The sequence below is a fragment of the Carassius auratus genome, unplaced genomic scaffold (assembly GCF_003368295.1).
Source record: "Carassius auratus strain Wakin unplaced genomic scaffold, ASM336829v1 scaf_tig00217320, whole genome shotgun sequence".
Taxonomy (NCBI): Eukaryota; Metazoa; Chordata; class Actinopteri; order Cypriniformes; family Cyprinidae; genus Carassius; species Carassius auratus.
The window spans coordinates 940-13,723 of NW_020528999.1; the positions used below are offsets into that span (position 1 = coordinate 940).

At 38.2% G+C, this 12,784-nt stretch overlaps 1 protein-coding gene across 1 annotated transcript; it reads right to left on the bottom strand.

Moving 5' to 3' along the window:
- Positions 1-206: 206 nt before the first annotated feature.
- Positions 207-2,157, bottom strand: LOC113100651 (uncharacterized). Its single transcript, XM_026265274.1, has 10 exons — positions 2,140-2,157; positions 1,900-2,043; positions 1,614-1,816; positions 1,415-1,518; positions 1,223-1,332; positions 927-1,103; positions 794-825; positions 624-715; positions 449-471; positions 207-221 (listed from the first exon to the last, which is right to left on the bottom strand). Exons 1-10 carry the CDS (start codon positions 2,155-2,157, stop codon positions 207-209), a joined length of 918 nt encoding a protein of 305 aa, XP_026121059.1.
- Between the last annotated feature and the right edge of the window lie 10,627 nt (positions 2,158-12,784).

Sequence of the window (12,784 nt, forward strand, 5' to 3'; positions counted from 1 at the left end):
TGTGAACTGAGTTTTCTGTTCATGGTCTTCTTACCGAAGAGCAAACGTACTGCTGCAGGTCCACACTACAGGGGGCGCTCACGAGTGCAGCGGATAGGAGAGTCTCGTTACTGTGGGGCAGATAAAGTCTTCTCATTATTGTGATTTATTTGAATTGTATTTTTACTCAGTAAAAATTCTTAAATGAACAGTACCTGCTGATTTCATTACAAATGAGGTTTCTGTAAAAGTAAATTAAAATGAAAATAAGAAAAACTGACATTTTTTTTGACAGTACATTATTTTTTCTTCATGTACATAACAGCTTAAACAATATTTAACTTACCATTGATTGTTGTTGAAATACACTGTAAAGTACATGACCACAAATAAATAATAGATTATGAAGTACTTTTCTTTTATGTTTATGAAAATATCAATATGAAAATATAAATCTTATATTTCTTACCGTAACAGGTGGAGGAAAACAGCCTATTAAAGACACAATAGTAAAATATCAGCGTTATAGCATAGACAAATGTGTCAATCAAAACTGTAGCTTAGAGACTAAATTTGCAGACTAATATATTTAGTTAGTGTTCCATAATTGTAATTTATTTTTGTTTGTGTGCATGTATCTGTACCAGGAGGTGCCATTTGTTCCAGCTGACTTATGTAGTACTTGATGGGTTCCTTCATGTGTGGAGGAACCACAGAATCCTGCAGCCTCTGAACTCTGAAAGAGGGAGAAATCATGTGAAATTGGGCCTCGACTGAAGCAGTGCAGAAACAGACAAATAAAAATTTTACTTACATCTGCTGGTATGATGAGCACTCCAAACCCATCTGAAATAAAAGCAAGATGAGGGGAAAAAATCACCTTACTCCACACTATATATGCTGCAATCTGTCCACAGACAAACAGTCTTTGGCATAGATGCCCTTACCTGGCCAGCGAGCATTATGAGATATCTAAGCATCTCAAGCAGTCGACGGTCTTCAGGAGACACCAGGATATGATCAAAAACTATGTTTATGATAACACTTTTCTCTGGCAGACCTGCAAAATCCTCAACTATGAGTTCAGCTGTCTGTCTGGGGGAGAGAACCACCAGTGCATCTATCTGAAATACACAAAGAAACATTTAATTTAATAGACAAACAGAAATAACATTTATCAATCACGTTAAACAGAGAATAAAGCTGAATCTTGTTCTTGTCAGTGGGATTGTGGGTAACTCACAGCGTTGAAGTCTTGGTTTAGCTGGTACATTTCCCTCAATGTGGCAAACTTTGAAAATCCACCAAGATTCAGAGTAATCCAGATGCTGCTGTTCTCTGCAGGGCAGCCACCTGAAAACATGTTGAGTACATTTATTTATAGATTGATGGCTGGATACATTGGGCAGAAAAACAGATAGATGGATAGATGTACCTGAAACATTTTGTCGGCTCAGGAAGGGTCTGATGAAATACTGATAAACATCCTGCACACCTTCTTCTGACACCAGTAGCATGTTGTCACTGAGTTCTGAAACACTGAAAGGACAGCATGTAGGTCAGGTGAGTGTGGAGGTCAGTTGAGGACAGAGTTCATTGGGTGGGATTAGCACTTATGCGTTCAGTGGACGTACAGTATCTGGAAGGTCTGGCAGCTGAACTCTTTGTGACTGAGGCACGTGAGATATTCTGGAGTCAGTGTGGAGAGAAGAGGCTTTAACTTGATCTGGAACCATAATCTTACAAATGACTCGTCCTGCAGGTTGCTCATCGTGAAGGTGTCATGAACCATTTGGTCCAGAATGTCATTGAAGGGAGAACTCTGGGAACTGAAGTTCTGGGAAAGAAAAAAACATGCAAATAGGAATTATATAAAATACTGAATTTGACACAGTTTATGTAAGATCTGGAAGTTCTTACGGTCATGGAGAGCTGCTGCAGAAGAGCGTTGAGGTTCATGGAAAGATGCAGGAGGACACTTGAGAGCGTCTCCTCATTGAGCGTGAGGTCTGAGCGTGCTGCACAGTGCAGGACAGTTGCCACATGTTCCACCAGGTCCGTAAGCTAGTAAAACATATTATGTGAGATATGATGTGAAATCCTAATGCCATGCCAGAAAAGTATTCGTTGGAATAATGTATATGTATGTTTCCAGCATGCATTTAGCTTACCCCACATGTTCTATTATCAATAAAGGACACTACAGATGTCCTGACTTTCATTCTGGGCTCCAGCTCCCATCCCCGTCTCAATGTAGCTAAAGAAACAAGTTCCCATTACTTTATCAGAGGAATATTCTGGATAACTATGACAGTACTAGGTAGTAAAACTCACAACTGGTTATGGAAGACAGCCGTGAGGTTGGGATGGATTTCTATCTGGTCCGGAGGAAGGAATCGCCGAAGTACAGGAGAAACAACATGCGAGAACCAGTCTTTAACATTCATGGGGTCAAAATTGACCGGCTGTTGGCTGAATTCTGCTTGAATGGTGCGGCGAGCTCAGCGAGCGTCAGGTTGATCATGGCCTGTACCAAAGTGGTGCTCCGCATGCTGCTAATGTTTTGCTTAAAGAAGAGAGCAGACATAGACAGCAGAATTAAGGAGACGGGTTTGGGTTTGCAATGCCTTACAGATTATGTGTTTGTGCTGTTACCTGGTTCGTCAAGGACACAAACTGTCTAACAAAACTCCCGACAGGACTAAATGCCGTCATGAATCCATTCAACACCTGAAGCCACACATCAGACCAGGTTAATCATTCAATATCACAGTCTATTAAACATATACTTATTTAGTCATCTACATCAGGGCTGGGCAACACTGGCCCTCAAGATATACCTTCCTGTGGAGTTCAGCTTCACCAATAATCAAACAAAACCATCTATTACTTTCTAGTTATCTTGAAGAGCTTGGCTAGGTTTGATTAACCCCTTACTTGTCACCCCCATTTTTCAGCATGGAGGCATACCCAAAAGGTTGCAGCTTATGCGTCTTTCTTACCAGATACATAATAATAGATACATAATGAATATGTTCACAGAGCTGATACTTCAAAGTTTACTGTTGAGGAAACAGAATTACTCAGAATGTTATGATAATAAAGATATACAAGCTCGAACATGAAAAAATAATAATAAAAAAACATATTTTTAAATTTATAAAAAAAATGTTGATGCCAGATATAATTTTTAGAAACTTAATGACGCTAAAGCCACAGGTCCAGTAAGGCTTATTTTTGATATTTCAGAACATAATCTCTCAAAACTGTGAATTTTATGAAACATTTTCATAGTCAAGTGTGTTTTTAGGGAAGGCTCATAAAAGGCTAATAAAATTGATTTATGACCCCGTAAGGTCTTCTTTGTGCTATTATCTCATGTTTGGACCAGCAAAACTGCCCCATTCATGAGTCTATTGTTGTCACTCGATGAGCCTTTCACACAAAATCCTCATTATTCTTTTATCATTATTCTTTTGTTTTTATTCTGCCATTATTAGCGCTTTATTCTGGCATTACAATGTTTACCAAGGCCCCATCCCTTCAATCCCAGTATACATTTACCCCACTAGTATCATGAATACAACAAAACTTTTTCTTACGACCTTACGTGAATTATTATGACTAAATGTATTATGAGAAGAACTGCACCTGCCTATGTAGCTGTATTTAAGCTAACGTTTGCATCAAGCTACGAGTGTTTGTATAACTTCCTTTTGCGACCTCAGGGGAGTTTGGTCGTTTACTATTTGTAAAAATATGCTATTTTATAGCCTTTTTCATCGCTGCACAAGTTGGCATTTCAAATGTACATTTTCAATATTTTTTATAAAAATGCACTTTGGGAAGTCGTGGCCTAGTGGTTAGAGAGTCGGACTCCCAATCGAAAGTTGTTAGTTCGAGTCCCAGGCTGGCAGGAAGTGTGGGTGGGGGGAGTGCATGTACAGTTCTCTCTCCACCCTCAATACCACGACTTGATCAAGGCATTGAACCCCCATTTATGCCGCAGCATAAATGATGAACACTGCTCCGGATGTGTGTTCACTGTGTGTGTGTGTGTTCACACTGCTCTGTGTGTGTGCACTTCGGATGGGTTAAATGCAGAGCACATATTCTGAGTATGGGTCACCATACTTGGCTGAATGTCACGTCACTAAATCTCAAGAAAATCTCATGCCAAACATTTACTATCGTAATCGTGTGTTTATTATTTGGATATTTCATGGGTACAGAGGTTTCTCTGTGTTGTTGTGGTCCGATATCAACACCGAAGTGTTCAGGAAATACATCACGTGCGGGATATGATGCACAGTTATGATGGACAAGACACGGACGAATCAGGTCTCTGTCAGACACACAGAACAGCGTACACACAGAGACAGCGCTGGGTGCAGATCATTGTCATCAGATTGCGTAAATCTGATGGAAAATGAATAGAATTATGATTCTGTCTGAAGAAATATGAAGTAAACATCAGTAAATATATCCAAATATCTCTGTACATATGCAACTTTTGATTATAAACCCTTATTGACGCTGTTCAGTAAATCTATGTGAACACAAATAAACTGCTGCAGACGGGACTGAATATGAATATGTATTATTTTCCACTCCTGTCATAAATTACTAAATTACTGTCACTGCAACTATGTTTTATTAAAACAGTGGTCAAATATCGAAGCTGGAATCTTTAAACTTTCAACTGATGCACAGTTTCTCCAGATCAAGTAAGAGATTAATGTTTAACGTGCTGTGAAATTGAAACAACAATAATTTGGGGCTGCTGATGATACTTGACCGCAAAAGAGTTAAGGTTGGACCTAAAATCTACAGGAAAGTGGTTCTTGAGATAAAAAGTTGCCCAGCCATGATTTACATCCATGATACTGTGACTGGCTTGATTCTTGCCTTTCCAAGAGGGTCCTGAGGTGAGGCAGATGGAGCGTTGCTCATATAATATGCTGTGCCATTGTTTGAAGGCCATGGATCCTCAGAGGGCAACAGTGAGGAAAGCAAACTCTTAAACACCAGGCTGAGGGAGCTGTCTGTCAAGCCCACCTCCTCCGGATGAAGGAGAAGCTCTGCCTTCTGTTCTGGACTCAAGAGGTGCAAAACCTCCAGCTGAAAAGACAAGGAAGATCTTCAGAACATCTCCAGGACATCAGCACAGAGCTCAGGATGCCATCGAATGACCACCCGCATAACATCAGATGCGTGAGTGCGTGTTCCTACCCCACTGAAAACCATGTTGATGGATGTGAAGTCTCGCACTTGAGCCATGACCGAGAACGAGCCGAAGTTCTTCATGAGCCAGTCCTCAGTGCTGTCCTCTGGATCTACACAACCTACAACAACCAAAAACATAGAATCAGACTAAAACCTGCACAAAACCTCTCACAGAACACAAAACACCAGTACAAGAGGTGAAGTGTTACCTAAGGATGTGTTTCTCGACAGAAACGGATACATGAAGAAAGAGTAGATCCACTTCTGTCGCACTGGATCCAGACCGAAGAAATGCTGACTCAACTCCTTTACACTAAACACACAATCAAACACACACATACACAATGAAGTCCCCATTCTGCTTTTAGTGTAACACATGCACATGTAAGTGTTGTCATACACAGTCTGGTAGGCGCTGCAGCTGAAGTTTCTGTTGCTGAGGCATGTGAGGAAGTTTCTGGAGATGGACGACAGCAGAGGAATGAGTTTGATGTCCAACCATGCTCTGATCACGTGATCCTCGTTCATACTGATGCCTCCCGACAGATCCACGACCGGACGCCGGCCACACTGGAGCGCTGCGAGACAGACAGTGTCACGGTGGAGCCGGAGCAGTGGAGGATCATGGGATATGTGTGTGTGTGTGCTGAGGTACCATGAAGGAGTAGACATCCAGAGCGGCGCTGATGAGTCCCTTCAGGGTGAAGGATGTGGTCTGCATCAGGCTCCGATGGGACGCCAGCACACGTCAGGAAGCTCTGCGTGGGACCGTCCAACTGAGACGCCAATAAAAACAGATTGAGAATGAGAGTTTACGGCATTCAATGTGGGTTCGAGTCCCATTTAAGGAAGTCTGTTTACTCTGCGACCAAACTTTGCAATGATTCTGGGCCTCTATATCAGACACTAAATCCTTTCAGCCTGAATGGAGAAATCCTGAAATCTCAAATACTGCTTGCCACAGTCATGTTTAACTTATTAACATACCTAACAACTTAACATATTTCAATTTAGCAACAAATACTCAAACAGCATTAAAAAAGCTGATATTTCAGGCAGGCGTTTGAGTTCCTTGCCACAGTCACCTCTGGCTTTTAAAAGATAGTTAATATTCAGTCATGTTATTGATTACTGCACTGTCACTGTTAGAGAACAGAGCTGAATTGATCTGAATAACGACACATTTGCTTTTCATATATATAGTGCTATATAAAATAAATGTGATGACTTGATTTAGGATTTTGCCTCTATCCTACTGTTCGGTGTTCAACAGGAGATGGGGTTACAATATTTACAAGCTTGCTTGATAATCACAGTCTGTAAAGTTCATATATTTGGCATTTGTTTGTTATGTTGACTTCTATTATTTTCACATCTTAACAAATCATTTATTAATCATCTGTTCATGTTTTTTGCAGTACCCAATCTAAAGTGGAAACTATTCATCATCCGTAAATGTTTATAAGCACTGGACTTTAGGCTACTTTAACAACATTTGTGCAAAGGGTGGATAGTTAAGTTAAGCTGAATGCGTGCTAAAGACATTACACACATAGCAATTTGGATGCAAAACATTTTTCAACAGTCATACATCAACAGGAGTGGGAAAACAAAAATACATTTTCAAGAAAATACTTGAATACTCTAAAAACATGGCAATATGGACTGATTGAATCGTGTGTTCTTATAGTGATCAAACTGACTATTATCATTTAATATCACTATCATGATGAGTGCGTGTTTAGCTCTGCTGTTCCAAACAGACAAAACTCTCCAACAAAGAACAATCTAAAAATATCTGATGTGTGTGTTAACTCACCTCTGTGCATTGTTCTGCTGTAAGCCCAGCACTCGTTCCACAGGTTTTACTGTAAATCATGAAATGAGATGAGATTAATGTTGGCAGAGGGAGGAGATGGAGTTGAATGGAAAGTGATCAATAGGTCATGATGAATGAAAGTCAGAAATGTTAAGTCATTTCACAACAACAAAATAAAACACAAGAAAGACTGCATTCTGGATGGGTCCTTTTGTCTCAGAAGTTTCTATCGGTTACATAATGGAAAGATTTGAAGTGTTTCACCCACCTCTGCACCGCTGAACACGTGCCTGAAAACAGAGAGAGACAGAGTCATGTCTTACATCTGTCACACTGTACACAGCTGGACATTACAGCAAAATCAACTCTGATAGAGAGATCAAGCCTGCATTTAATCTGTGCATTACACAGCTACTACCAAAGGGATATTAATCAGAGTCTGGACGATTTAATTCTGTGGGAAGGACAGTCAGACATGATACTCTAGTTGCACCGCTACTGCAGGCCTAACTTTTACTCTGTATATCAGTATCTAAAATTTAAAATAAAAAAAATACTATCAATTTTATTGTCTTTTACTGCTGATATTTGCTTTTTTTTTATATGGTATTTACTGGTTGTATTATTACGGTGGACCCTATTTTTTAACATCTTGCTTCTGTAAAAATGGATGTCTACAGATTTATACTGTGAATTCCAATGTGCACAATCCCAAAAGATGAAGTTTTACTCAAATAATACCGTAAAATCTAAGGTTTTCAGACATTTTCAACATTACAATATTTAATTGTAAAATGTATGCATATTTATTTGTTTTCACAGAAAATATTTATAATTTCAACATTTTATTACAGTAAAAAAAACAAAGTTTTATCCAGTTTCTAACGGTTATTCAATCTATTTAATACAGTAAAGGAAGTTTTTGGTTTTACGCTCCATTACTGTTGGAATTTGACGGTGTTTTGCTGTATATTTTACTGACTTTTTTTTACAGTGTGGACATTATGCACCTGTTTGTTGATTAGTGAGCTTGTTTATTTTTATTAATGAGTTTAAATATAAGTGATAATTGTGGACTCACCAAAACCCATGGCTCCCACATACAGGAGCAGGAACATGAGAGGCGTTCTCATGAGGACTGATCTGCTTTCCCAAAACGATCCTGTCAAATTCAGCTCTTAGAGAAACAGACACAACGCCAGATCAGTGGAAGGATTATTTCTCAGATGATTGTTACATTTAATGACTCCAAACAGGAGCTTCATTCAAAGTTTTAATACTTGTATATTTTGAAGGTTGGTAAACATATATATCAGTATTTCAGTACGTTTCTTCTGCTCACCAAGGCTACATTTCTTTGTTTAAAAATTACAGTAAAAAAATATAGAGCCAATAATAAATATTCAATAAACTATTGTTAACATTGATAGTAATCAGAAATGTTTCTTGAGCAGTAAATCATCATATTATTCTGATTTCTGAAGATCATGTGACACTGAAGAGACTGGAGGAATGATACTGAAAATGTAATGTAATGTAATGTATGTACTGTAATGTAATATAATGTAATGTAATATAATGTACTGTAATGTAATGTAATGTAATATAATGTAATGTAATATAATGTACTGTAATGTAATATAATGTAATATCTGTGGGCGTAATGTGTTGGATTCCAGACTCAGGAGAGCAGCAGATTCTCACACACATCTCTGTCACATCACACTGAACACAACAGAGCACAGCGGGTTAAACCGGTCGAGTGAGGAGATTAGTGCAGCTATTCACACTGAAAAGGGTTAACATCACACTCCTGAGTCACTCACTCACTCTTTCAGACAAATGAACACTCAAACCCAGAAATAATGGCTTTCTGCCTCTTGTGCTTATGACTGACTTCTGAAACATGAAGTGCAAATAAGTGTCTGTGTGTATCAGGAAGGAAGGAAATCATGCAGACGATATGAAACTTATATACCTTATATATAATATACTATGATATACTTATGTTATTTGTAGCTATAGGTACAAATTTAAAATGTTAAAGTCTGCATTTCTTTTCAAAAGTGTTTTTTCTTTTCTTTTCTTTTTTAAAGCCATTCCTACAACTATATCAGTCTCAAAAACCGACTAGTGGAAACACATTATTTTATGTAAAACTTCAGGTTAACTTTATGTTGATGGTGTCTTTAGCACACCCTGTTGACTGTGAGTAATATTTCTCTCTCATATGTCCTAGCTCTCATTAGGGTGTTAGTATTAGCAGACTGATAGGGTTAGGGTAAGAATAAGTTGACTTACTTGTAAAGATACTTATAGTCTGTAAAAAGTCTGCTGGGAGATCATCACAATAAACAGTTAGCAGATATTTAGACAGCCTACTTATACTCTAATGCTTAAAAAGGGACATCAAAACCTTATATAACCACAATATTTTTAATGAGCTATGACTGAACTATCAGCTAACCAGATGATATGTGACCCAGGACCACAAAACCAGTGAGAATAGTCAGTTACATCTGAATCTGAATAAATCATCTCTCCAGTGATGTGAGGTTTGTTCCGAGGACAATATTTGTCTGAGATACAACTATTTGTAAATCTGGAATCTGAGGGAGCAAAAAAATCTAAATATTGAGAAAATCATCTTTAAAGTTGTTCAAATGAAGTTCTTAGCAATGCGTATTGCTAATCAAACATTAAGTTTTGATATATTTACGGTAGGAAATTTACTAAATATCTTCATGAAACATGATCTTTACTAAATTTCCGAATGATTTTTGGCATTAAAAAACTATAATTTTGACCCATACAATGTATTTTTGCTACAAATATTCCCCAGTAATTGTGCTCCAGGGTCACATATGTGGATAAATCATATCCATATATTCTGGTATATAAACTATGTGATAGAACTGAGAGTGACATATGAACATATGAAATGATTTTCAGCAATGTACTTTGACAGCATGAAACAATGTCTGGAAATCACTTTAAACTTGGAAATGATCATTAGATGAGTGTACTTCTGTTAATGTACACACTCTCCTCCGCATATACTTATTTCATCTTAAAGCATCTGTTTTCTCTAAACTACTGTAATAAGATGCCAGTTTCAAATGTGCTCATGATTCAAATATGATTTCCATTTGCTTCATATACATGAGACGCCAGCAGTTATTACCAGGATATGACATGTGAAAGATTACAAACACTTCAGAGATGCTCGGTCACGTCTCAATGCTCCAGATACAAGATCTAAATCAAGAGTCTGCTAATGATGGAGAGTCTGCTAATGTTTGACTTGATATCTGCAAGGCTAAACCCACACATGATTTTCAACCACAAATCTGTGAAAATCATAAAAAACAATCACTGTTATGTTAATAACAGGTCAAACATGTGCCCTCAGAACACTGTACATGAAGAGAAATCAGTGATCTTACCTGTCAGGTGTGTTTATCATGAACAGAAGAAATCTGTGCTATATACAGTCTTACACCAGACTCCACCCACAGCACACAGAGCATGCTAACCAGCGTCTGAAGCCCAAAACACCGAGCCAGAAGTCACCATGAGGTTAAATAAAGCCACACTAAACCTGGATTAAATTATATCACTCCATAAGAAAACCAGTTCTTTTATATGGATGTCAAATTTGGGGACCAGTACTGCATTTAAAAAATACTTCAATAGAAAAACTACAATTAGAAATAATCAAAAACATGTTAGCAATTAATAACCAGAAAGGGAACTGAGGAAAACTAGAACACGTGTGTGTGAATTAACAAGGAAACAATAATTAACAACAGAACAAGCAACACCTCTGAAATAACAAAAGAAATGGAAGGAAATGAGAAACAGTGAGGTTGATGTGATAGGACGTCCTGAAATGGGAAAGTATTTCAGTAAATCCTGCATCTTATTTATTTAACGTGCTGCAGAAAGCCGTGTGGAAATGAAGCGGATGCTCTCAGCTTCACTCAGACGTCTGCTGTAGACTCTATCACTGTCTGTACAGCTGGAGATATTTACCTCCTCATACAGAGCATCAATCAAACGAGATCGAGAAAGAAACTCAGGCTATTGTCAGAGTGTTTCCTTCCTCAGGACAGACACAAAGATGCAGCTGAACAGAACACAGCAATCTGAAGAATGCACTGCTGACGCTGCCCTGTTGATCAACTCATTGTAAGGATCCTCTCCTTTGTTATTATTATTATTTTAATAACCTATTGTGTATAGCGAGTATATTAATCACCACCAACTATGCACTCATATGATTTTTATATGTGTATACTTTTATTCACATATGTATTGAAATTTAAGGTTAACCTGTTCAAGAAAATGTCTTGTTTCCCAGACAAAGCCTTCCATTGAAACGATGAGTCAAAATCTGATCTCCAGTTAATATATCACAGTGTTTCCACCATTAACTCTTTCTCAGGTTTACCACAGTGAAATAAGATTTTAGGAATCTGGCCTGCATTTCACTTCATATTTTCATGGTTGATAAATAATCTTGTGAGAGTTTTTGAGGATATTTCTTTAGGGACTGTAGAATTTAAGAAAAAGAAATATGATGCTCCAGACGCTCAGGAGAAATCACACAGATGATGAAAAACAGAAGGAGAAGACGAGTGACTGTCACAGGGATGAAGACCCAGAAATAAACACCTGTACTGAGATCATGGAGCTGATGATGAAGATGTGAAGATACTGGACACTTGTCGTCTAATTGAACCTGATTAAGAACGGCTGAGAACAGTCATCATGAATGTTCAGCTCAGATCAGCCAGCGGTGAAGCACACGGTGAGGAGTTGTGTTTGACCTGAGCTCACACACAGAGAACGAGGAGGACTCGTGTGGACGGACTCATTTAAAGTGATGTCAAATCACTTCCTTTCTTTCTTTCTATACTGAATTATAACTTTACATTAATCCAACTACGAAGAAGCCCTAACATCAAATGGATGATTTGACCAACTTGAGCGGCCCAACACACTACTGAATAATCCATGTACGTGCATGTGTATATGTGTGTGTGTATATATAGATTTTTTATTGTCATCAGTGTTAGTCTAGCCAGGACTGGTCACAGCAGGTGTATTCTGATAGGAGCATGAACATGGCGCTCTCTTCTGATTCTACAGAAACACTGCAGCAGGAAGAGCTGAAGCAGACTGAGCAGCATTTCTGCAGAATCACGCATTATACCTTTTTTTATTATATATATATATATATATATATACATTGTGCCTTGCGAAAGTATTCATACCCCTTTATTACCCGTTTTAAACTGCTTTAAATAACGTTTATCCACATTAACCTGCACTCCACACTGACAACACCATAATAACAAACACAGAATTGTAAACTTTGTAAATTTATTTAAAAAAATAAATAATTAAAAGAAAATGAAAATAATAATTGAATTAAAACACAGGAATAAGTATTTATCAGTATTCATACCCTTAACTCAGTACTTGTCTGAAGCACCTTTACAGTCTCACGTCTTTCTGAGTATGATACAAGCTTTGCTCCTCATCATCAGGCTGTTATCTGTCACTCTTCTCCTCATCTCTTCTCTTCTCAAGCTCTGTCAGGGTGGATGGGGAGCAGAGCAACTGGATTCAAGCTCAGGCTGTGTCTGGGACACTCGAGGACATTCACAGAGTTGTCTATAAGCCACTCTTGCTGTGTTTAGGGTCATTGTCCTGTTGGAAGCTGAACCTTCTGCTCAGTCTGAGCTTCTGGAT

Coding starts and splice junctions, on each gene's coding strand:
- LOC113100651 (XM_026265274.1), bottom strand. Junction 1,817..1,899: donor TGCAGCAGCTCTCCATGACC/GTAAGAACTTCC, acceptor TTTCTTTCCCAG/AACTTCAGTTCCCAGAGTTC. Junction 1,333..1,414: donor GAGCCGACAAAATGTTTCAG/GTACATCTATCC, acceptor ACATGTTTTCAG/GTGGCTGCCCTGCAGAGAAC.